This window comes from Paroedura picta, chromosome 7 (genome assembly GCF_049243985.1).
Source record: "Paroedura picta isolate Pp20150507F chromosome 7, Ppicta_v3.0, whole genome shotgun sequence".
Classification (NCBI taxonomy): domain Eukaryota; kingdom Metazoa; phylum Chordata; class Lepidosauria; order Squamata; family Gekkonidae; genus Paroedura; species Paroedura picta.
In genome coordinates, this window is record NC_135375.1 from 44,008,464 (window position 1) to 44,032,273 (window position 23,810).

General features: G+C 41.9%; 2 protein-coding genes across 6 annotated transcripts in view; one reads left to right on the top strand and one right to left on the bottom strand.

The window, feature by feature from the left end:
* The first annotated feature begins 3,322 nt into the window (after positions 1–3,322).
* LOC143842460 (2'-5'-oligoadenylate synthase 1-like) lies at positions 3,323–19,126 on the top strand. 4 transcript variants are annotated; one of them, XM_077347677.1, is made up of 9 exons: positions 3,323–3,449; positions 8,587–8,752; positions 9,688–9,868; positions 10,656–10,843; positions 13,166–13,326; positions 14,004–14,128; positions 14,312–14,501; positions 16,160–16,369; positions 18,167–19,126. In XM_077347677.1, the coding sequence occupies exons 2-9, from the start codon at positions 8,588–8,590 to the stop codon at positions 18,321–18,323; spliced, it is 1,377 nt and encodes a 458-aa protein (XP_077203792.1). In that variant the 5' UTR covers positions 3,323–3,449; position 8,587; the 3' UTR covers positions 18,324–19,126. The 4 variants fall into 4 exon arrangements, with proteins under 4 accessions (XP_077203792.1, XP_077203795.1, XP_077203793.1 ...); XM_077347678.1 differs by having other exon boundaries at positions 3,412–3,547; XM_077347680.1 differs by lacking the exon at positions 8,587–8,752 and having other exon boundaries at positions 3,325–3,449.
* LIX1 (limb and CNS expressed 1) overlaps positions 19,063–23,810 on the bottom strand; it is a 48,831-nt gene continuing 44,083 nt past the window's right edge. For both annotated transcript variants that reach the window (XM_077347682.1, XM_077347681.1), the window contains one exon: positions 19,063–22,316. In XM_077347682.1, the coding sequence (XP_077203797.1) occupies positions 22,032–22,316 (285 nt within the window). In that variant the 3' untranslated portion in view covers positions 19,063–22,031. The remainder of the gene's footprint in view (positions 22,317–23,810) is intronic.

The window sequence follows — 23,810 nt, forward strand, 5'->3', positions numbered from 1 at the left end:
TTTTGTTCCATTGTGCTCGAGGCTGGGGGTGGGGGTGGTGGATACTGTTTCATTTAACCATACACTGTTGTATGTGTTCATTTATCCGGATGTATATGTTAACTCTTGGAATTTGTGTATCATGTTTCACATAGTTATTTCACTCCCTCACATGGCAAATGTTACTGTTCCTCATTTAGTTATATTGTGTATTTTTAAAAATACGGATAAATGTTTAAACAGCAACTTGGTGTAGTGGTTAGGAGTGCCGACTTCTAATCTTGTGAGCCAGGTTCGATTCCCCGCTCATCCTCCACATGCAGCCAGTTGGGTGACCTTGGGCTCACCACAGCACTGATGAAGCTGTTCTGACCAAGCAGTAATATCAGAGCTCTCTCAGCCTCACCTACCTCACAGGGTGTCTGTTGTGGGGAGAGGTAAGGGAAGGCAATTGTAAGTCTCTTTGAGACTTCTGGTACAGAAAAGCGGCATATAAGAACAAACTCTTCTTTATTTAAACATTGCTAAATTTGAAAAATAATGGTTTATTTGTGTTCTACCATAGCATTAAATAATATAATAATTGGACTGCATTTCTACAAAAATCAAATTGTTTGTATAATATTTTTCTGCTGCAATTGAGTTCCCCATGCATTGTTTACAAAATGCTGATAGCTTTTTGTGCAGGTATAATGTCAACCTTGTATTCTAAACACACTTCTCAGAAGTGTGGCAGAACATGAAAATTGCACAGGCTTAATTTGGTCCAGCGGTGTCCCACATTTCAAAAGGAGAAACCTCTGAGCAGCTTAAGCCACAGCAAGTATTCTCTGTCCACCAAGCACCACTATTCCTTTTCCTGAGCTTACGTGCCAATGAACTCCGGAGGGAAGTTCATAGTCTGAGGAAGAGGGCTTGCACTCGAAAGCTCACCCCTTGAATAAATCTTGGTTGGTCTTAAAGGTGCCACTGGGCTCTGAATTTGTTTTGTTGTGGTGCTTCAGACCAACACGGCTACCCACTTGAATCTATCCTGAGGGAAGATGAGACACTCAATTGTTTTTCAAAGCCATTTAACACCTCCCATTCTCCTGCAGTGTCTTACCATTGTGACAATTGCTAGATAAGTACAGCATCATTCATTCATTTCATTTATACCCCTACCTTTATTTCCAGTAGGGACGAAAAGCATTTTACATCATTCTGGTTTCTTCCATTTTATCCTCACAACAACCGGCTAAGAGTGTGCAAATGGCCAAGATTATGTTATCCAGCAAGCTCCCATGGCAGCATGGGAATTCAGAGCTGGGTCTCCCAGATCACAGTCTGATGCTATAACCACTGAACTATGCTGGCCTCATAACTTGGCTTTCTATTAACAACTTGGATACTCATTCTAATAAATTATATCTTCTTAAAAGCCTGTTAGCCAGGGGAAAGAGTGGGGCAAAAGGTGGGAAATAATAATGTTTTCAAACTATTATTTTTTAAGCAATTCTACAAATGAATGAATGAATGAATGAATGAATGAACTCACCCTCATCTTCTTTGTGCCTTTCACACACACAGGATGATGCATTCTTAGTGCACTATGGCAATAACTTATAACTGGATTTTCTTGTTTGATGCAGGAAAATGCAGTTACACAATGTTAGCAGACTTTAAATATGTAAAGAGGGCCACCAGGCTGCTTATAAGAATAAAATAGTTTCATTAAGAAGAGAAACAGCTTTGTAATAAGAGAAAAGAGAAAAGCCTAACTAACTGTCTGACTTCTGCATTCATTCTGTCTGTTGGTGTTTTGGAGGCATACAGGGAGGAAATGTGGAATTGGTCTGGTATCATGGTCCATTCCGCACAACTGCCTATGTAGCTAAATGTAAGCGCTATTGTAAAGCGCAGGTCTTGATAACGCACACAGCCATTCCTACCACAGAAAAGGCTCTCCCACCAGTGCTGTTTTCGTTACCCACAAGTTTCCGGTCTCGCTGCAATCGCAACAAAGGAGGCGATATTTTTCCATACTTCTTCTCGCCCCCGGCCGTCAATCAAACAGAACAGCTAATGAAATGTTGTGTTCATGCTCCCAAAAAGCCCCTTTCCCTTTAAAAACTGTTTTTTAAAAACCCCAAAACACCAGTAGCAACGAATATTTGTTCATTCGATGTCTCAGAAAGACCTTTTTCACTGGCATAGGAGCTGGCGCTTAATCATTTACACACTCTTCAAGTCAAAAAATATCCCCCCCCATGGGTGCAATTTCTGGCCGAAATTACGGGCAGTGTCGAACAGGAGGCTGTAATGTGCTCGGGAACTTTAAAGACAATTGCAGAAGGGAGCTTTGTTTTACTGTTAAGCACTTCTGATTTGCTTGTGGACGGACTTCAGCTGGAGAAGCCTCGCTTATTCATTGCTTTCTCTGGTTTAAGGGGGGGGGGAATGGCGATTGCGTCTCCAGAAGCTCGGGGGCGATAGCTAGGGAGGGACATTCCTTCTACTGCTATTTTGAGAATGCACATGACTTTTTCAGATGTGTTGCAGGTTGTTAGAAGTTTATCGGGGTTTTTTTTAGGGGGAATCCACTTTTGACGATTCCTTGAAAAGCGCTACATCAAAGCGCTTTTTGCAGGACTGTTGCAGGAGTGTTGCAGATTGTGTATGACATTGTGCATAACGTTAAACAAAATAGCATTACACAATGGTAAGGCTCCATCAACATTAACATTAACATTATTTTCTATATTCTTATAGATCGCCTTGAAGAACTGTAGGTGAAACGTGTAAGAACAGTACATTTGAATAAAACAACTTTTATTTCACTGCACTATTGTGTGTTTTTTTGTTGTTGTTAGGTGCGAAGTCGTGTCCAACCCATTGTGACCCCATGGACAATGATCCTCCTGGCCTTCCTGTCCTCTACTATTCCCCGGAGTCCATTTAAGTTTGCACCTACTGCTTCAGTGACTCCATCCAGCCACCTCATTCTCTGGCATCCCCTTCTTCTTTTGCCCTCGATCGCTCCCAGCATTAGGCTCTTCTCCAGGGAGTCCTTCCTTCTCATGTGGTGGCCAAAGTATTTGAATTTCATCTTCAGGATCTGGCCTTCTAAGGAGCAGGCAGGGATGATCTCCTCTAGGACTGACCAAGGGACTCGCAAGAGTCTTCTCCAGCACTATTATGGTAGAGAAGCCAAAGTAAAGGCTCTGAAGAGTGATACTTCAGTACTGGTACAACAAAACAAAATCGGAGTCCAGTGGCACCTTTAAGACCAACAAAGATTTATTCAAGGTGAAGTAACAAAGGGCTATAAGTTCTAGTTTGTTCTACATCACAAACAGACCGACATCACAATTAACACCACGGTGATACTAGTAGAGAAAGACCACAAGGATACAGCAATCACAAATATTGATATCCTTGCAAAGTCGGGGAAGAGGCCTTCAGAAGGACTTTGAAGAGATTCTAGCCTGGTGAGGGGGAACTGCTATGCAACTAAATCCCTTATAAGAAGGGTGGGGGTGAGGATGCAGTGAGTTTGAAAAAAGTCCAGATGGCCCAGAGCAGAAAGGTATGTTTCCCATTACAGGGAAAATAAATAGGAAGCTAACTGAGTGGAACGCTTCAGTTCTACATACAGTTGTTTGGTATATTGCAAGACTGAAAATCTTCTACCGATTTCACCTTTCTAATACTTCCCCCCTCCCCTCTAGCATGGCTCTGTTGCATACTCTCTAATTCCTTACCAGTTAGAACAGTCTCTTATACCCCAACCAGGGAATCTGATAACCTGAGGGATCCAGTTATCCTTTAAAATGTCTTCATAAATATACTGAAATTCTTGGTCCCTGCTCTATTTCTGCGGTGTGTGTATGGAGGGGTTAAAGTACAACCGTGTTCTTCACTGTTCACTGATTTTCTCAATTTTCACTCCATCCAGTACTTTAATCTACTTCTTTAGGAGGGTTTTGAGGCTCAAAGTGGCTTTGGCAGGACCAGCTCAAGAAATCTGTCACTCCCTTATCCTGCTGTATAGATGCCAGACACAAGCAGGGTTGATAAACTCCCAGATTTGTAAAGTTCATATCCTGAAAAGGCTACCTCAGCGGCTTGCTAATGTCAAGTCAATCCCATCCTGCCTCCTTATTCAACAGCTTTTTCTTGTTAACCATCATTCCCAGCCCTCACATTGCTTAATTTTAAGGATTCAAATGGATTTTCTTTCACAGTACCATGGGTTTGGTCAGCCAAGATTCAGTGGCTTCCATATCTCTCCCCTATCCTCAGATTTCTGAGGGTGTCAACCAATCTTCCTTAAATTGTGAACACAATTCCTGACTGATACGACCCAGAGGGTCCAGGCTAGCCAGATTTTGTCAGAACTCTGAAGCCAAGCTGGGTTAACCCTGGTTAATATTTGGGTGGGAGACCACCAAAGAAGTCCAGGGCCACTGCACAGAGGCAGGCAATGGCAACCCCCCTCTGAATGCCTCTTGCCTTGAAAACCCTATAGAGTAGCCATAGGTCAGCTGCAACTTGAAGGCATTTTCTACCACCACCACTCTTGACTAATCCTGCTGCCAGCTCCTGCAACGGTCTAACTAGTCCTCAATACTAGGCTTATTTAACTGATCCCCAAATCACAATAATGAGAAACAGACAAAATTGATATTTCCTTTTGTATAATTAGAAGAACCCCCACCAAAGTCTTGCTTGGCCTTGAAATGACCAGCTAAACCTACACTGCATATTTAAAACAGGGTAGGACCAACATCTTGTCAGGCAAAGCCTGGCACCAGGAAGATGTCCTAGTTTAAACAGCTATCCATCATTCCTAGTTATCCATTGGATAGGCTGCATGAGGAGCTGTCCCTTCATTTTCAACAGCCTGGGTATCTCCGCTAAAGAAAGGCAAAACCACACAACTCAGCAACTTCTGTGCAGGAAGTGGCAATGCTTCATGTGGTGAGCTATGCATTCTGAGAGAGGTTGTCCCCAGGTCCTTTGTGACATTTGGAAAAGATGCTAGAGCATAACTTTCAGGGCCATTCCGTACAGCGTTAATGTTGCTGAAGTCTTACCATTGTGTAATGCTATTTTTTTAACATTATGCACGACGTTGTACATAATCTGCAACACTCCCAAAAAACTGCTAGACTCTTGAGAACAACCTGCAACACATCCGAAAAAGACATGTGCGTTCTCAATATAGCGATTGCAAGCATGTTCCTCCCTAAACTCTCGCACCCTAGCTTCTGGCATCGTGATCACCATTTCCCGCCCCCCCCCCTTAAGCCGGCAAAAGCAATGAATAAGCAATGCTTCTTTGGCTGAAATCCTTCCACAAGCAGTTGTCTGTAAAGTTTGCAAAGTTTCCAAGCACAATTCAGCCCCCTGTTCGACGCTGCCCGTAATTTCGGCCAAAAATTGCATGGTGGGGGTGGGATTTTTTTTTTACTTTAAGTGTGTGTAAACGATTAAGCGCCAGCTCCTACACCAGCAAAAAAGGACCTTCTGATACATCGAATGAACAAATATGCATTGCTATAGATGTTTTCGGGTTTCTAAAAAAAAAAAACCTTTTCAAGGGAAGCAGGAACACAACAGTTAATTAGCTGTTTTTTTTTTTGATTGACAGCGAGGGGCGGGAGGAAACGCGGAAAAATAGCGCCTCCTTTGTTGCGATTTCGGCAAGACCGGAAACTTGTGCGTTATGAGAACAGCACTAGTGGGAGAGCCTTTTTTTCGATAGAAACGGCTGTGTGTGTTGCCGAGACCTGCCGCTTTTGATTGCAGCGCTTTTGATTAGCGCACAGATTTAGCAACATTGCCCATTGTGCGGAATGGCCCTCAGATCACACTACACTCTCCCATTTCTTTCACAAGCTGTTGAGTTTCAGAGCCTGAAAGGGGCAGGTTGGCTTTCAATTTGTCTCTGTTGCTTTCATGACCTCAAAGAGTACAGAAGTTTGAAGAAATCTAAATAATATTATTATGGCTGCTAGCTGAACGTTTTTTCATTAGGTTGGTGACCCCAAATGGTAAACTCTCATTTCTTCAACAGGAAGTAACTTCCAGGAGGTGATGTCCAGAGAAATCTTTACTTCCAGGACCTATCAGAGTTCACTCTTTCTCTGCACTGAGGGGAGAAGGCAGGGGGGTGAATAATCTGGGGTAGGAGAAAGAAACTGTGAATTGGCTGAAGATGAACAATTATAGGGATTCAAATTATATATTTGGAGATATGATGTGAACATGTAAATTTGCATCTGTGAAGAATAAATGTGCACATCATAATCGGCTTCTTTCACCAAAAGAATTATATCGTGGGCAGGTGTGAATTTGTTGACTTTTTATTTCATTATCTATTTTAACATGATCCCTGAAGCTAAAAGCCTGGCTGGTTATGGCCTGTTTACAATGACTATTCCTAAGATCCAGGTGGGTAGTCAAACAGCAGAACAAAATTTGAGTCCAATGGCACCTTTAAGGCCAACAAGTTAAGTTATTCAACATATAAAATTTCTGTTCATGAAAGCCTATATTGATCTTAAAATAAAACTTGATTGGTCTAAAAGCTGCCACTGGACTCAAACTTTGTTCTATTCCCAACCGAAGAGGTATGCTGAGCATTGATACGGAGGAGTGCCTCTTTGCAGTGTCCTGTGTTCAGCATATGCATTTGTAAATTAAACAAGAAATGCTTTATTTTTTTATTTATTATATTTATATTTAGAAAAAGAATAAAAGTTGTTTTTTATATGCTGCTTTTCTCTACCAGAAGGAGTCTCAAAGCAGCTTATATTTGCCTTCCCTTTCCTCTCCCCACAACAGACACCCTGTGCGGTGAGTGAGGCTGAGAGAGCCCTGATATCACTGCTCGGTCAGAACAGCTTTATCAGTACTGTGGAGAGCCCAAGTTCACCTAGCTGGCTGCATGTGGGGGAGCACGGAGTCAAACCTGGCTTGCCAGATTAGAAGTCTGTGCTCCTAACCACTATACCAAGCTGGCTTTAGGTATCTGGTGTGTACTGCTTCCAAAATGGTAGTGCTGTCTTTGGAACTTGTCACTGCCTGTGGAGGGTGAAGTTTATGAAGGATTTAACTCAAGTGATGCTTTAGACTGCCTTGTCTAATCTCTATGCATTTACCACTGAGGCTGAGGATATTCCTAAGCAGAGGGTATTTTTTTCCTCCTGCTCATCAATTCCCCAGGGCAGGACACTGAGGTTGGAGACAGGTCATTCCTTGTCTCAGTAGACAATTGGGAGGTCTAGGCACCAAGTTCCTTAGGCATTAGCCTGACAGCCGAACCAATACAGCATACACCATACTGTTTTTCCCCATCTGGTTTTGTCAACCAAGATTTCAAATAACGGTTCAAATTCTTAGGGGAGTTGTCAGGAAAACAAGTTAATTATCTTCTTTCCAGAAGAGAAGTAGCTACTGACTCAGAATATAATGCTTCCTATAATTCTTAGAAGAGCCTCTTGTGGCGCGGAGTGGTAAGGCATCCGTCTGAAAGCTTTGCCCATGAGGTTGGGAGTTCGATCCCAACAGCCAGCTCAAGGTTGACTCAGCCTTCCATCCTTCCGAGGTCGGTAAAATGAGTACCCAGCTTGCTGGGGGGTAAACGGTCATGACTGGGGAAGGCACTGGCAAACCACCCCGTATTGAGTCTGCCATGAAAACGCTAGAGGGCGTCACCCCAAGGGTCAGACATGACTCGGTGCTTGCACAGGGGATACCTTTACCTTTACCTATAATTCTTAGGTTGCTCTCCAAAAGACTATTCCTGGAAATGTTCCCCTCTTAATAATATAGGACTCACTTTTGAGCAGATCAGACTTGGGTTGCTCACTAAATCCTGAAAAGTGCAACCTTTTCACTGTGCTACCATAAACTACAGTTCCCACAAATCAATGCATCTGGGGAGGAGTAGTGAAATGTACCAGGTTTTCAAGAGTGGATCTGGGAAACAGATGTCAACACACTTATCATTAAGTGCAACCAGCATAGCTTTGGCAAGGTAAGGTTTCTTTCTGCCAGAAAATCCCTTCTGTGTAATGACTGCTTTAAATCATGTGTATGAAAAGCAACCAGAAAAGAACAGGGGCTCCAGAGTTACTTTATTAATGTTAGATTCAGGTTGGGTAGCTGTGTTGGTCTGCAGTAGCAGAACAAACTTTAAGTCCAGTGGCACCGTTAAGCTCAGCTAAGTTATTCAAGCTGTAAGGGTTTGGGTGCATGGAATGTGTTGTGTACAGGGGTAGTCAACCTGTGGTCCTCCAGATGCTGGCAGGGGCTCATGGGAATTGTAGTCCATGGACATCTGGAGGACCACAGGTTGACTACCCCTGGTGTACATGAAAGCTTACACTTTGAATACAACTTAGTTGGTCTTAATGGTGCTATTGGACTCAGATTTTGTTTTAATTAACGTTGCTACATGCTGAACATACAACAAATAGCTAGATGCAGATTCCTGAGGTTGTTGTTCATAATCCATGAGTACATTTGATAACTAATTGCTCTCATGGGAAACACAGTGTACAATTCGGTACATGTGAAAGAAGATTTTTTAAAACAATCTTCTTCTGCTCTTCAAAGAATGTGGAGCCTAAAACACAAAACCCACAACTGTGAAAGATGTGGAAACAATTTTTCCAGCCGTTCTGCTCTGAGGCACCATTTCCATGTTAAACATCTTGGTAGAATTCACTGTGATACTTGTGGCCAGAAATTTTCTCAAGGGGGTCCTCAGGACCATGTGGAGGTAAGCTATAGCACCTTGCCAATTTATTCCTTGGTTCAAACCTGTGCCCACTCTCTTTGTCCTCATTTGGTTGAATGTAATTTATAGCTATTGCACAGTGAAAGCAAAACAGATTTTAAGCCTCTATTATTTTAAGTCCCTCTATAGTTATGATACTTGTAATATGTGTGTGCTAAAACCATAACTTATTAATAAAGATATGTACATTGATCAGAACTTGCAGGTCCATGTAAGGATCTTGGGGACAAAAGAGTCTGCATCCTCTATGGTGTTTAATCTCAGTTTCTAAAGATAAATCCAAAAAACCCCACTTTGTTTGAAGCTCCAGTATTGTTTGGTTTTTAGTTTATCTCTAAGAAAAATGGTTCTGTTTGTGTAAGGTGCCTAACTGATAATTCCTTGATTGTTGTCAAATACGACTCATATGTTTACTCTAGGTCTTAAAGATTGTTGTGGACATAAAATTAGGATATTGTGCTTATTTAGGGCAAAATTAGCCCTCAAGATTAGCCTTAGGTTTTCCCTGAAATTAAAGGTACATTTTGCAGTGACAGTAGTAATCCTAAAATCAATCATACCCACTAATAGGCATGCAACCATCTAGTCTGCTGTCAGCAGTAGTTTGCTATCAACAGGGCCATACATAGGCAAGACTCTCTCTCCCTCCCCTCTTTGGGGATTCCCTTAATATGTTGAACAGTATCTATAGATTAAAAGGAACAAGAAACTCCCACTACTATGAACAGTCTGATGAGGACTGCACATCCCCAGGCCTCCTAGGAGACATTGAATATTGAGGATAGGAGGAGCGTTGATAGAGGAAATGTACTAGAAGCTATTCATCCAGCCCAGAACTCAGTTTACAGACTTTACGCTCATTCCTGTTTCTCCAGGGTACAGAACATATTCTGTTCTTCTCAACATATTTTTAATAGATTTACTATGAAAAGACACATCCTGGCAATCAAGGGAGTGGCTGTAATATTGAGAGGGAAACAAGATTTGTGGCCCCAGAGATGTCCATGTCATGTAGAATGTGCTCCAAGCAGTTTGGAACAGTCCATGCCAGGGAACACCATGAGAAACAAGAGCATCACTTCACTGCTGGCAAAAGAGGTAGTCATTCTGTTTTAAGTCCATGTGGTGTAGTGGTTAGAGACCCTGACTATGACAAGGAAGGCTCAGGTACAAATATCTACCATGCATGAAACTCAGTAGGTAGCCTTCAGCCAACCATTCATTCTCAACCTAACCTGGCTCAAAGGGGTACTTTGATGATAAAATATGGGAGGATGAAAATCTATGCCAAAACTCCTCCTAACCTAGAGATCTTCTGTCCATAAAAGGACTCCATGCCGTAGAAAATTGTTCCCCAGATCTCCAGACTACATTTATGCTGGTCAGAACTTTGGTTTCCTTCTATGAATCTCTGCTACACCCTGCAGGCATTGTCTCCCCTTTTTGCCCTCCGATATTCTGCTCCTTGGACTTCTGCTGCATCTACCCCAGAATCTCTTTAAGCTCTGGATTTAAGGTTATATATTCCTTCCCTAAAACTTCCCAGTTTCTCCCCTTCTTCCTTTTATAAGTCTTCATTCGTCCTGGTCTGTATATGTGTGTGATTGCTTAGGAATTGCTTCTCAGGTGCCTAGTGTAAGTATCTTGCATTTTTATTCTTTTATTTTGCATACAGTAATTTGTTTATGTTTACAATCTTCCTTCCTTCCTTCACAATTTTATTTTGGAGTATCCCCACTATGATTCATCCTGGTATACACAGACTACAAGGTTGCACATTATTTACACATTTTAAAGCTCATTTCCCCTTCTCGGGATCCAGTTTGGGTAACAATAATTCCTCTCATGCTGAATCTCTAATTTGCCTTTATTTATTTCTTTACAGCTCAGATGTCCATGGCATTTAAACCTGAAAGCATTTTAGCTTATAAAACACCACTGGAAGTAGAGAAGTTTTTGGAGGCAAAGCTCCGACCCAACTCAGTCCTAAGGAGAGCCTGTGCATCAGAAGTAGAAGGAATGATTGCATTGATCAAAGAAGTATTTCCATTGCCTGTAGCTCATGTTAGCAAGGTAGTGACGATGCATATCCTACTTGGAACTTGTCCTAGTACCATGTTCTCCATAAAGAAGGATTGCCTGGAATACTGTAGAATTAGATCCCAAGACTTTTCTGCTTTTTCATTTTTGACCAACAAAAAATAGCTGTGCTGGGGAACATAGGAAAAAGCTATGTGGGATGGGTGTAGGGTTGCCACCTCCAGGTTGAGAAATTCTTAAAGGGGGGTTGATTCTTATCCTGGAATTGGTAGAGTTTGGGGAAGAGTGAGACCTCAGCAAGATGTAATGCCATAGAGTTCACCCTCCAAAGCAACTAGGGGGATGATACCAGTAATCTGGAGATTAGTTGTAATTCCAGGAGATCTCTGAGGTCCTGGACATTGGCAGTCCTAGACAGGGGCTGTAGTAAAAAGGGGCACCAGGTGAGACTGAGTAATAAAACTGGCTAGATCCAATCCATGGTGTTCCATTTCTGTTTTTCTTCATTGTTTTATGTATGAAATAACGGTATTTTTTACACACAATCCAAATACCTAAATACCTAAAGTTGTGTTTTTGTTGTAGGAATATCTCATTTTCTGAGCACCCAAATATTTTGCACCTTGGAAAAAATATAGCCCTTTTCCTAATGCATTTTGTCTGAGGCACCACACCCTGGGCGTTTGTTTTTCTTTAAGCTCCAAATGAAACTGATCAATTGATTGCTAGTCTTGAATCTGCCACCCAGTGCGGGCCACCATCTCTGCCTACCTAATGCTAGACTGATCATGCCCAGAGTGGATGTATTGCTTTTGTGGCTGATGAGAGGAATGTAGCTTCCTGGGTATGACGTTCAAACCTTTGGGGTACTATTCATGGCAGCATTACTAATGAGCAATAGAGCTCCTATTCTACTTCCTCCCCTGTGTCCCTGCCCTTGTGTGAGACTTCTTAGAAGCCTGGCATTCATGCTGCTTTTGCCCACATAGCCTGCCTTCTTATTGTAAATGGATAAATATAACTAAGGCTGTTCTGATCTGTAATTAACAAATCCTTCAAGGACTGTGTGCATCCCGGAAGAGATGTAGCTGATATTTTCCAGATTAATGCCCATACACCTAACTCTCCCTAGACAAATCTTACAGCATGGCAGTTCCTCCTACTGCCTTGATTATATAGTGGCAGGATACTCTGCTGTAATGCAGAGTATTATATATGTTCTTGAGTTTAACTGACTCTCCAGGTTAACCGAATCGCCAGAAAACAGGGATACACTACCAAGTACCCCCAAATCCTTCTCTAAAGAAACCAGTGATCACTGTTCTCTTTAAGTGATCTCCCTTTACAACTAAACTAGAAGCTCTGCTCCCTTTCTGTCCCAGAGAACCAGCTTGGTGTAGCAGCAACCTCTAATCTGGGAAACCAGGTTTGATTCCCCACTCCTCCACATACAGCCAGCTGGGCCAGTTACAGTTCTCAGAGCTCCCTTAGCCTCACCTACCTCACAGGGTGTCTGTTGCAGGGAGAGGAAGAGTAGGCAATTGGAAGTCACTTTGAGACTCATTTGGGCAGCGCAAACAGGGTATAAAAATCATTTCTTCTTCTTCTTCCTCTTTCTCTTCTATCCTTCCACTCCTTCTTGCCACCTTCCTGGCCTTCAGTCAATACTAAACTAAATTCTCTTCAGCAGAATTCCCAACTCTTTCTTCTCAACTGACACTATCCAATAAAATCCATTTGAGCAGCCTGTCACTGAAAGGCATCTAATCTGTCCCACATTTATGCAGCATTTATGAGCTTCCAAAGCTTAGTCCATCACAGTGGGTTACTTTAAATTAGTCATACTTGTGTCAAAATGAGGCACACAGATTTTACATTTTAAAAGTCAATTGCACTGGATGTGCAGAAGAATCAGGGTCAGTAGTGATATTTTCACAATTAAAATCTGGAGTCTCCCCCATTTCTCTAGATGTGTCAGGCACTGATATCCTTTGATCAGAATGCATGGTGTTGGGCTACTTCATATGTGATCACTGAGATGATGGAAAGCATCATTTCTGTGTAAAGAAAAAGAATGCAGGTGAACGGAGTGCTCCTCTATGAGGAACTTGCTTCAAGCCTTTTTAGTTAATGACTCTTGAGTGGGAAGCCTGTCTAGAGTTCCTTGAATCCTCCATAGAAATTTGCTATGTAAACAACTACTGTGGCGTACCTGCTCAGTTTGTGGTCCCCCAAGGGGGAGGAGGGAGTTGATTTATGAGTGTTTGACATATAGATGGTTGTGCCTTGTAGTGAGAATCTTGGGGCCGAATTGATGAGGACTGGATACTAACTTTCTAATATTCTGTGCAACAGGGCGGTTCATATATAAAAGGTACCGATTCACAAGACTGGTCTGATGTGGATGTGGTTGTTTTTAGTGATGCCTTTAAAAGTCTGGAAGACTGCAAAAGAAAAACACCAGCCATACTAGAAGACTTAGTGGGAAATTTGCTAACCTCATCTTGGCGCAACAGGTTTTAATAGAACTTCTTTAGTGTCATATCCATGACATTTCAAACAAAAGTTGAGACATGCTTGTAACATCTCTTTCCATAGTGCAAGTACCTGCCTCTCTCTATAAGCCCCTGCTGAAGGCTTTACTTTACCTTTGGTATGCTGTGCGCATTTACTCTGCAGATGTCTACCTCTTACCAGCTTAAAAATCAGGAGAGTATTTGTTCTTTTAATTATACTAGATAGAAAAACATAATTTTCCTACAATAGGAAATCAGCAGTTCAAAAATATCCTGCAGCAGCAGCAGCTCATGTCATCAGGGGCTGTCAGTACACGGTGTGTTCAGATAATGCTGCATGTGAGTGTGCAGAACATCTCCTCCTCCCCAAAGTTAAGTTTTAAAGATCCGGGGGAGGCAGCTGAATCATGATGAATGGCAACTCCAGCAATTTCCATTAAAGTATTTAAAAAAACTAAAACATCTCCAAAAGGCAAAATGAGGGGGGAAAATGCGGCTTTTTTGATTTTTGATTGATAGGAATCAGAAAACAGAGCAGACCTTAGTACATAAGAACTGTTAGATCATTGAGTATAAAATTCTACTTTATATTTTAAGATTTCTTTACTGAAAAGCTCTTGGTGCAAAAGCCCACAGGGGGATGAGATACTAAAGATGTTGTCTTCCACTTCTTTTAGGCTAATCTTTGGGGAAAGAACCCCATTTTCCTTAAGGCTTTATTTTAAGTGTTCCAAAGCTCACCATGGCCATTCTTTTGACATCATGCCTTGTTACGACATCCTTGGGCCTGCATTATTAACAGGTAAGAGGAGACTGGTGTTGGGGGGGGGGGAGTTCTCCATCATGACCCTTGGGAAGTACTATGTTTATCTGCATTTAGACAGTGACAATATTTCTAGGAGCTCACAAGCACAGGGTTTGGTTTTAGTTAAGATATGAGGTTAAAGTGGTATAATTAGTCTTACCTCTTGCTTGGTGTCACCAGGTTTTAAAAAGAGTTTTTACAACCAGATCTATCTCTGCAATGACAATGATAAAATCCAGCTGTACTCCATGGCTCTGCTGAAGTACCAAGTTGCATTTGTCAAAGCATCAACTGAGAGGGTAAAGAACTTGATGCGCTTAGTGAAGCATTGGTTCAGAACTTCATTCACAAAACCGACAGAAGAAAATAAGTATGTTGCAAGTATACAGATATAAGTGAATCAGTTTCTTTAGCTCCAGATCACCATGTTTCCCAAAGATACAGTGGAGAATAATCTGGGTTGGAGGGAGGAGTTGGAACTCATTGTCTACCTGATTGGCCTTCCATCCAACGAATGGCCAGTCAGGTAGGCTCTCCCACCCTCTTCCATGTGGAAGAAATGCCAGCCTGCTCTACAGGGTTGACTACTAGAGGTAAGGAAGCAAGTGAGCATAAGCTGGGAGGGAGAGGGAATGGCCTGGGACTGTAGGCCTGGGATGGGGGGGGGGGGGAGGAGTCCCTGCTAGCACTTGCCCCCACCCTGAGCAGCTCTGCTGCAGCCTTGGCAGGCCTTGGCAGGACTGCCTGAATTGGTGAGGATGGAGGGAGCCTCTGTCAGTGCTCCTCCACCTCGAGCAGCCCTGCCACGGCCTCACCAGACCTTAGAGGAACTGTCTGGATCGGGGGGGAGGAAGCTTGTGCCAGCACTTACCCTGCCCCAAGTAGCTGCGCTGTAGCCTCACCAGGTTTGGAAGGGCTGCCTGGATTGGGGGAGGCTATTTTCCACTGTATTTTTTGTACAATGGGCTTTTCTGTTAGTGTGACTATAAAGAATTTTGATGATTCTTTCCCAGATCCGTTCTTCTATTGCACCATTTATCACAAAAAAAAAATTCGGAAACTCGAAGGCATAAATAACTGGGGAAAATGAGTTGTTTGAACATATAGTGTTTACAGTAGCTACATGCCTGGCTATCTCTGATGGATGACCTTTAGTTCTGTCCTAAGACATCACAGTGGAATCTTAACAGAAAAGGGGAAGGGGTGAGTTTTAGTGACAGAAAGGCTGTTAGCCCTTTGGACATGGAAATAGCAAGACAGGACTTAACAGGGAAAGGAAAGGTTTAGGTATCCTGGATTAGGCAAAGAAGGCTGTCTCAGGGAGGTAGGAGGTGAGACCTTAGGTACTGGATCAGGGTAGGATGCAGAAGGAAGCTAACCTGGTCCTAAAGTGAATTAGACTGGTGAAGTATGGGGGAGTGAAAAGATAAAGTCCACGCTGCTGATATTTATCTCTTGGGTTAAAGACAACAAAGAAGAGGTCTTCTTGATGCTTAAAAGCAATTTCCTCGCTCACCAGGGCAAAGTGGCCTGTCACTTGGGTGTTTTGTCTGTTGGGTGTGTATTGTGTCACTGTAACGCTCTGAAAGAACTATGATCCAATTTAGCTGTAAATATTGGGAACACAGTATATCCCAAATAACCTTTGACATTTCTTCAAAGGTAGCAATAAACTTGTAATTGTTTTCTTAAACTGGCATCTCTGTGAGTAGCCGGCAGTGGGAGGAAGAATAATTTATCTAAGCATAGTACAATATCCATCGCTATATATAACTGATCGTTTGCCTTTCAATCACATAGTATATGCTACCATTCTTTTATAATTTATGATGATGGGTGGAAGGCCCCATTAAGAGTCCTGTGTGTCACATTATTACTGGATTTTCTTCCAGGGAAGGAATGGATCACAAATCAAAAGGCAGGCAAAAATAGAGCTTTCCTGAATCTCTACGGATTTGATGTACAACTTTGTAACAATTCCCTGTAGCAGCTCCTTTGAAACTGAATCTGGCCTCTCTGTGTGTTTAGGTTTCGCAGGCTTCCCTCTTCCTATGCTATGGAGCTCCTGACTATCTATGTGTGGGAGTTAGCTGGGAAACCAGTTTTTTTCAGCTTTGTTCAAGGGCTGAGAGCAGTTCTGAAACTTTTAGTTCAATACCAAGAAATCTGCATTGTATGGCACAGATACTATAAACCAACATGTACAGTTTTCCAGAAGGTGATTTCAAAGCAAAACAGGTAAGTCATCCAATTGTACGCAGAGGTATCATTTCATTTAAACTTTACAAATGTTTTGGGCAGCTGTACTAGAATATATGAGGTTCTGATGTCAGGAAAAGTCACTGTTTATGAGAAATTACATAAATTGCCAAAAGACTATGCCTGAGATTATTCAAAAAGCACAACAGGCTTCCTGAAGAATGTAGACACTATTCACTTGCATGAAGGCTTGGACAAGATTCATGTTCATGATCAGAGTAAGATCCTAGCTGAACATGAGAAGCCTCATGCTTGTCCCAGAGCTTTTGTGTACAGTACAGTAGAAGGCCTGTTGACTGAGAAGCTTTTTTGCGTGCCTACTTGGGTATGCATGCTTAGCTTCCTTTGTCAGAAGGTATTTTGGAGCATCAGTCCTACTTTGAACGGATTTCACTGACTAATGGAGAGTCATTAAGATGATAGTTTTACAAGACTTCTGACATCTCAGCCAACTACATAATTTTTGGATCACATGGGAGAAAGCTATCATGCAACTGAATAGGCTCTGCAAAACCATTCTGCAGACCTGACATTAATTTGCTCCTCCTTACCTGCCAAGAATACTAGGTTCCCACTTACCTCAATTGTACCCAGGAGCCGGTTATTGTACGGGCACAAGCCATGCAATCACTGGCACTGCCCTGTTCCTAATTGGCAAACTTTGACATTGGTTAGAACTGCCATTGGTAGAACATATATATAATAAATAAAAATATAACCTTCTAGCCAGAAGTAAGACGATCCCATTAGTGGGTGCACAGATTGTGGTATTAATTTTTAATATGGAATACATTGTTCATTGATGTACAGATATGGATCATTTTATCAAGGCTTCTATTAAACCTTTGCACATATCACAGTTTGTTGTGACTGAGACTTGGTTAGTGTGCACATGCATGATATATTTTGTGCCCCTTTGATGGCATGTCTTCCATTGTTTGTGTTCCATTCTCAACATATTATAGATATTATGGGAACTAGAAATGAAATTTATCAGATAATGTTATTGTTTGACAACCATATTTTACTAATACTCTAGCACCAGGGTATATGGCATAATCAGGAGCAGGCAGATGCTAGGTGAGAGTTAAGTTCTTTCATATCACTAACCCCCAAAACCCCGCCCCCCATCTGGGATAAATATTAATTTGGGGCAACCAGACTCAGATCTGTTTTACATTTTTGTATGATGTTGTTATGAATGTTGTTACCCATCCTTTGTGACTTGGAATGATAGGTGGGAAATAAAATGTTATTTAGTTTTTGTATGTTTTTATAGACTTAGCCATAACAACTAACTCTGACCTGGGTCTCCCAGGCTAACCTAATTTTATCAGTTCTTTAAAGTTCAGCAGGGTCATCCTTGGTTAGTATTTGGGTGGGAGACCATGGAGGAAGTCCAAGGTTACTATGCAGAGGCAAGCTATGACAAACCATCTTGGTATGTTTTTCCCCTTGAAAACCCTATGGGAGTGACTTGATGGCACCTTCTACCTGAAGTGGATGAACTGGGGTGATCTGGCCACAGTGTCAGATTAAATAGGTGAGGGGGCTGTTCCACTCTCTAAGGCTGCCCCCTGGCTGATGAAGCCAGCTGACCCACCCTGTGGTCAGTCCCACCTCTTCCAAACTCTGTGGCAGTGTGAGGTTGTCATATACCTTCTCCGTCTTCCCCTCCCTCAATGTGCAAATGGCAGCACTGGGTAAGTCCATGCTGTGCATCTCAATCTGTATTCTTGATGTTTGTAGGGATAACCCTTTTCTTTCCTTTTTCAGGCCAATTGTTCTGGATCCTGTTAACCCAACATTCAATGTGTGCGCGAATAGCAATGCCTGGGATGAAGTTGCTCATGTGGCAAGGCAGAGTCTCCTTAAGCCACTCTTCAACGGTATCCGAGCAAAGGAGCCTTGGCTTTTTACAAATAATTGGTGAACCTGCACACTTCCTATGAAAGACTGTTGTCTAACATTTAGAGTACTACAATGGGAAGACCATCATGTTAAAATGAATGAGATGCAAAATATATGTCACACTCCAAAAACATGTAATGCCATGCACCTGTGACGGCTCCTTATCCATTGCATAGAGAGAAGGAGCAGAGGGAAATTGAATGTTTAACTCTTCCTTTGCCAATCTGGGTTTTTTTTCTTTCTTTGAACTCCCTTCAGTAGAGCTGGCCCTTCCTGGTGTTCCAGACCCATGTTTGCAAAAGTCAACATGGAGCTGGAATATTAGTTATGGGAAGTAGAAGGCAACTAGTGAACAAAAAATATTCCTATCTTCCCCTCTTCCTTCTGTCTATGAACTGTAAGGGACAAGGAGCTATTGGGGATTACAGCTGCAGTCTAATGTATAGATTGCCTCTGACAGCAAAGCTCTCTGACTGAAATATTGAACAAATAATTGATGTCTCTTTTCAATAAGTTGATCAAATATCAGAATCAGTGAAATTTTTGTTTTTTTTAATTTGAAGGAATAAACCAACAGAATATTTGCAATTGTATTAAGCCCTGTAGTCAAAGTTTTAAGAACTGGAACACCAGTTACAACTTTTCAAGTTTTCAGACATCTTACTACATGCTTCTGTTTCTTTGCTTCTCTACTGACATGCTGCAAAATGTTTACACTTACAGTGGCATAAGCATATTTTTAAAAGTCTGGACCATAGAAAGAACTGAACCACTAAACCAGGATTTTATTTTCCAAATATAATAAATTGGATCTTCACAATAACACATTTTTCTGACAAGGTCTCTGGATTTAATTTACAAAATCATTATCTAAATGTTGAATGCTGCTTCCCTTTAATATGTTTTGTACCTTATTCAGGATCAAAGTGTGCATTTAACTACAGACCATATTGTGTTTTTATGTAAGGAAGAGAAGCCACAAATCACATCTGTAGATAAACATTGAATTAAAGGCCTTGCGCTTGGATCAATTTACACAATGATGAATACTTGTAAGGCTTTTCACACCCTGACCTTGATATATAATATCCTCCATATTCTGTTGTAATGGTAATTCCAGTGACTGTAACAACCTCTACTACTAGCCTTATTGACTTGCTGAATTGTGCTGGGTTCACATCTGGGAGAGTCATGTCATTGGAAAAGGATGGTGGTAGGGACAAAACCATTAGATTCCACCCCAGAAAGAAACTTTAACAGCAGCAGATAATTTGGTTAAACGTTAAAACTCAGGAAATTATTCACAGAAATTTTGAAAGTGGATTCTGAATGTCCAGGTTTTTAAACCTCTTCATCTTATGTGAACCTTGTAACTGCAGATTTTTTTTTGAAATATTTTAAGTTATTTTAACTTCTAAAATATATTTTGAAATGTATGAATATACTTTTTCATATAATAGTATTGTAACCACAGCTTAATGAAATAATTAAAAAGTTAGCATTTTGGATGGACTTACCACCAACTATGGTTTCCAAACCATGTTGGATGTTGCACCGTTGTTGCACTGCAGCAATCAGTTGCCATGGGATTGTCTTCTCTGATAGCTCAACATCCCACAATGGGTGGATGCGGCTAATGTGGAGCTCTTCAGACCCTCATCAGCAGTTGTGCAATGAAGAGATCAGTGATTGTCTGTCTTTGGAACCCAGACAACAGTGAGGCCAAAGAAGCCTGACCTGCAGGCTGCACCCTAGATCATTCCTGAGAGTACTTGGTGACAAAGCACCCATGATGGCTGTGGCACCCATGACAGAGTTCCCTGTCTGACATCTCAAGGCCAAAACAGTTCTGCTAAGTTAGAAGACCTGAAAACCTCTATTCTAGGGTGATTGGATAAAAGGTAAAGGTAAAGATATCTCCTGTGCAAGCACCGAGTCATGTCTGACCCTTGGGGTGATGCCCTCTAGCGTTTTCATGGCAGACTCAATACGGGGTGGTTTGCCAGTGCCTTCCCCAGTCATTACCGTTTACCCCCCAGCAAGCTGGGTACTCATTTTACCGACCTCGGAAGGATGGAAGGCTGAGTCAACCTTGAGCCGGCTGCTGGGATTGAACTCCCAGCCTTATGGGCAAAGCTTTCAGACAGCTGCCTTACCACTCTGCGCCACAAGAGGCTCCTAGGGTGATTGGATAGAGAATCTTATTAATGTCCAGGGATTTTGGATGCACTCAGAATTGACCAAGAACGGCAGTGTGACTGTAGAGAATGTGACTTTATTTGGATGGGGAATTGATTGGCGATAATTACTTCTATTAAAAGGTAAGCTGCTGGGAAATTTCTCTCTCTACATGCTGTGCCACAGGAGCAGAATGGTAAAGGGTGATTGTTACCTGTGTTGGATCTTGCCTGCAGAATCCCATGCTGCTGCCTATGGTCTATATACCCTTTGGCCAGCTCTCTGGCACCAGGATGGGCTTGGAGGTGGGGCCAGGAGGACTGACCAGAGAGGATACTTCTCCCTTTGGTCTGTGCTGGGAATCTAAAGAGAGAGAACTGCAGGTGACCCAGGCATTAGGTGCCTTATCCAGAACTTATTCATGGGAAAACAACTAGTTAGGAAAAATTATTTTATTACACTTGTATCCCATTCTTTCTCTGAAGAACTCAAAGAAGTCTGCATATCATTCCCCAGCAGTCTGGGACTGTACCGTTCAACTTCAGCAGCAGAATTGTATCTTGTGGTTACAGTCCATTCTGAATAGTGATGCCTTAGAAATAAACCAACCTATTATCCAGCATGGCACCTGATTCAAAGCAATTTTCATTGATGTGATCAGTTGTTCTTTGATCACATTTTGCTGTTCAAGAAGGGTGCTTGTCAAAAGAAGATCAGAGTTTACTCATCTAGTATGTACGAAATTCAGAGCATTCAGGACTGTTGTTTGTCTACTGATTTTTTTTAAGATCCCAGGTTTATGTTCTAGTGACAAGAAGAATGCCTGTCTTGGTTGTTTTTCAAGAACAGCTACTGACTTTCTGCTTTTAATTTTTCATTGATTTCCCTTGACAGTTTGAGAGAAAATTGCTGCCCCTTTAATCTCTATTTTGCATAATGAATAAATATTTCAAGTGGTGTATTGTGCTTACAACAGAGGTATTTCCTTCCTTATTCACTGGATGACTTGCATATAAATCAGTGATTATATAAAAATGATGCCTTAGCTAGTAAATAACTGTTGGTGTTCTTCAAGAAATTGTAAACCTAAGCTTAAAAATATCCTACAATCTCCATGTTATCCACACAGTATTTTGCATTGTATAATGACAGCTTCAGATATTTCCCATTCAGCGTAAAAGGAAGCATGAATGGTGCACTTCTCTGAACTTGTGCATGATATGAAAAGAATTCATGTGCATCTGGAACTCATGCAGCAAGCTATGGTGAAATTTGAGATTTCCTAACTTGTAACTGTGTAACTTTCAACCAAATGTACAAATAGAGTTTCTTCCAGCCCAAGGTGTCTTCTGCTAATGCGAGAGGCTCTTTCCATAGTGAAAGACTACACTGTGTCAGCAGAAGGCTCCATGTGATGGAGAAATAGGCCACCTTTGAATGAATCTGCAGCATCCAGCCCTCCTAGGCTGAAGATGAAGGGTTGTGTTGAGTTGATCTGTATTACCACAATACGGCTCGGGGTTACAAATCTACTTGGCAGCTCTAAGCTACCCTAGCGAAAGCCACTTAAGGCTAAACTCATATGGTCATCATTTGAAGATGTGATGGCATGATCGCTGTAGAGCTGACTCAGTGCTAAACCCAGTATTTCTTTTTTTTCTTTGTAAAACCGCAGCTCTTGTCCGGCTTTCCTTGCTTCTTCCAGCTCTCGGAGTGCTACTTGTAGCTCTTGGGAAATAATTCCTGGAGTTTCTTGCTCCTTCATCAGCCAGTCCAGGGCCATGTGGCTTCTCATTCTTTCATCTAAATTATACTGGGAATAGTAGGAAATCACTTCCTGTCACCACAAAAAAATAAGGTTAGTGAAAGATATATACCACTGCTTTGTTCACTAATGTCAAAACAACATGTTAAGTCTTCTATTCTGGGATTTTTGCAAACTGCTACTGTGGAAAGCTACCCAGAAATGAACTGCCTAGGCTCCCCTGGGTGGAGCAGGGTGGGATCAAGGGCAGGAAGGAGCAATAGCCTCAAACAACAGAGCAGCCTTTACAATCTGGCTCCAAGAATGTAGAGGCAGTGAGAAAGCCTGGGAGGAAGAACAATGGCTCTTTGGACCCAGGCATTTTGAGGCAAACCAGGGAGGAGAAGAGGGGGGAACTTAACTCAAGGACCAGGCGTGAAGTCGAGGCAATAAAAAGGGAGGAAGGGGGGAAGGGGAAGAAGCTGGCAGGATAAGAAGGCCAGAACACGAGGCAGGTTGTAGCACTGTGGCTCTTCTCCTGTGTAAAGCATCGTAACCCTGAGTTGGGGGAAGTGAATTAGTGGTCTAGGTTGATTACATAAGGAAATGTAATCATGGGTGCTGGTAAGATGCCCCCTGCCCCCGGAGGGCACTATAGATACTAACATACTTGGCTTCTGTATCATGCAGGTCCTCTTACTGCTACCTCATTTTGATACTCTCCTCTTACATCATCAGGATTAGATTTCTTTCTTTTTTAAAACAGCGAGCTGGACTTTTGTGACGTGTACCAGAGATGACCAGTGAGCTACATCATGCTAATCTGTGTTTCACTGAGCAGCAGAAGAGAAGAACTAGTTTTTTATACCTCACTTTTCACTACCTGAAGGAGTCCCAAAGTGGCTTACAAACACCTTTCCCTTCCTTTTTCCACAGCAGACTCCCTGTAAGGTAGGTGGGGTTGAGAGAGCTCTAACAGAACTGCTCTGTAAGAACAGCTCTAAAAGAACTGTGACTAGGCAAAGGTCATCCAGCTGGCTGCATGTGGAGGAGTAAAGGAATCAAACATGTGGAGGGATCAAACCCGGTTCTCCAGATTAGAGTCTGCTGTACTTTAACCACTATACTATGCTGTGGTGACACCCCACAAAATTGGGGAACAAAACCTAGGCAAAATAAAAGTAATAGAAAAGAAGTGAAGTTGTTAAAAACAGAACATAAGGAAATGTATATATAATCCAGTCTGGTTATACTAGAAATTATGTTGCAAAGGCCAAGAGCACCCCAGTTTCCCCATTGACCTGTCAAGCAATGATCGGGAATCAGGACTGTGGGCCAGGAGGACTCCCACTTAGACGGAGACCTTCCCTCCATTAGCTTTTAATGCAGAACACTAATGATATAATAATGGTGTCTAGGCTTTCAAATACTCTCCCTAAAAAGGCCATCTTGGCTCCATTACTTCTTGTGGATTAATTTCAAGATTTGGAAAATGAACAGTGACCAGAGATTGATGGATGTTACAACATTTTGAGTACTCTAGTTCCTTTCACCATTTAATTTCTAGTTCAATTTTGATGACATTAT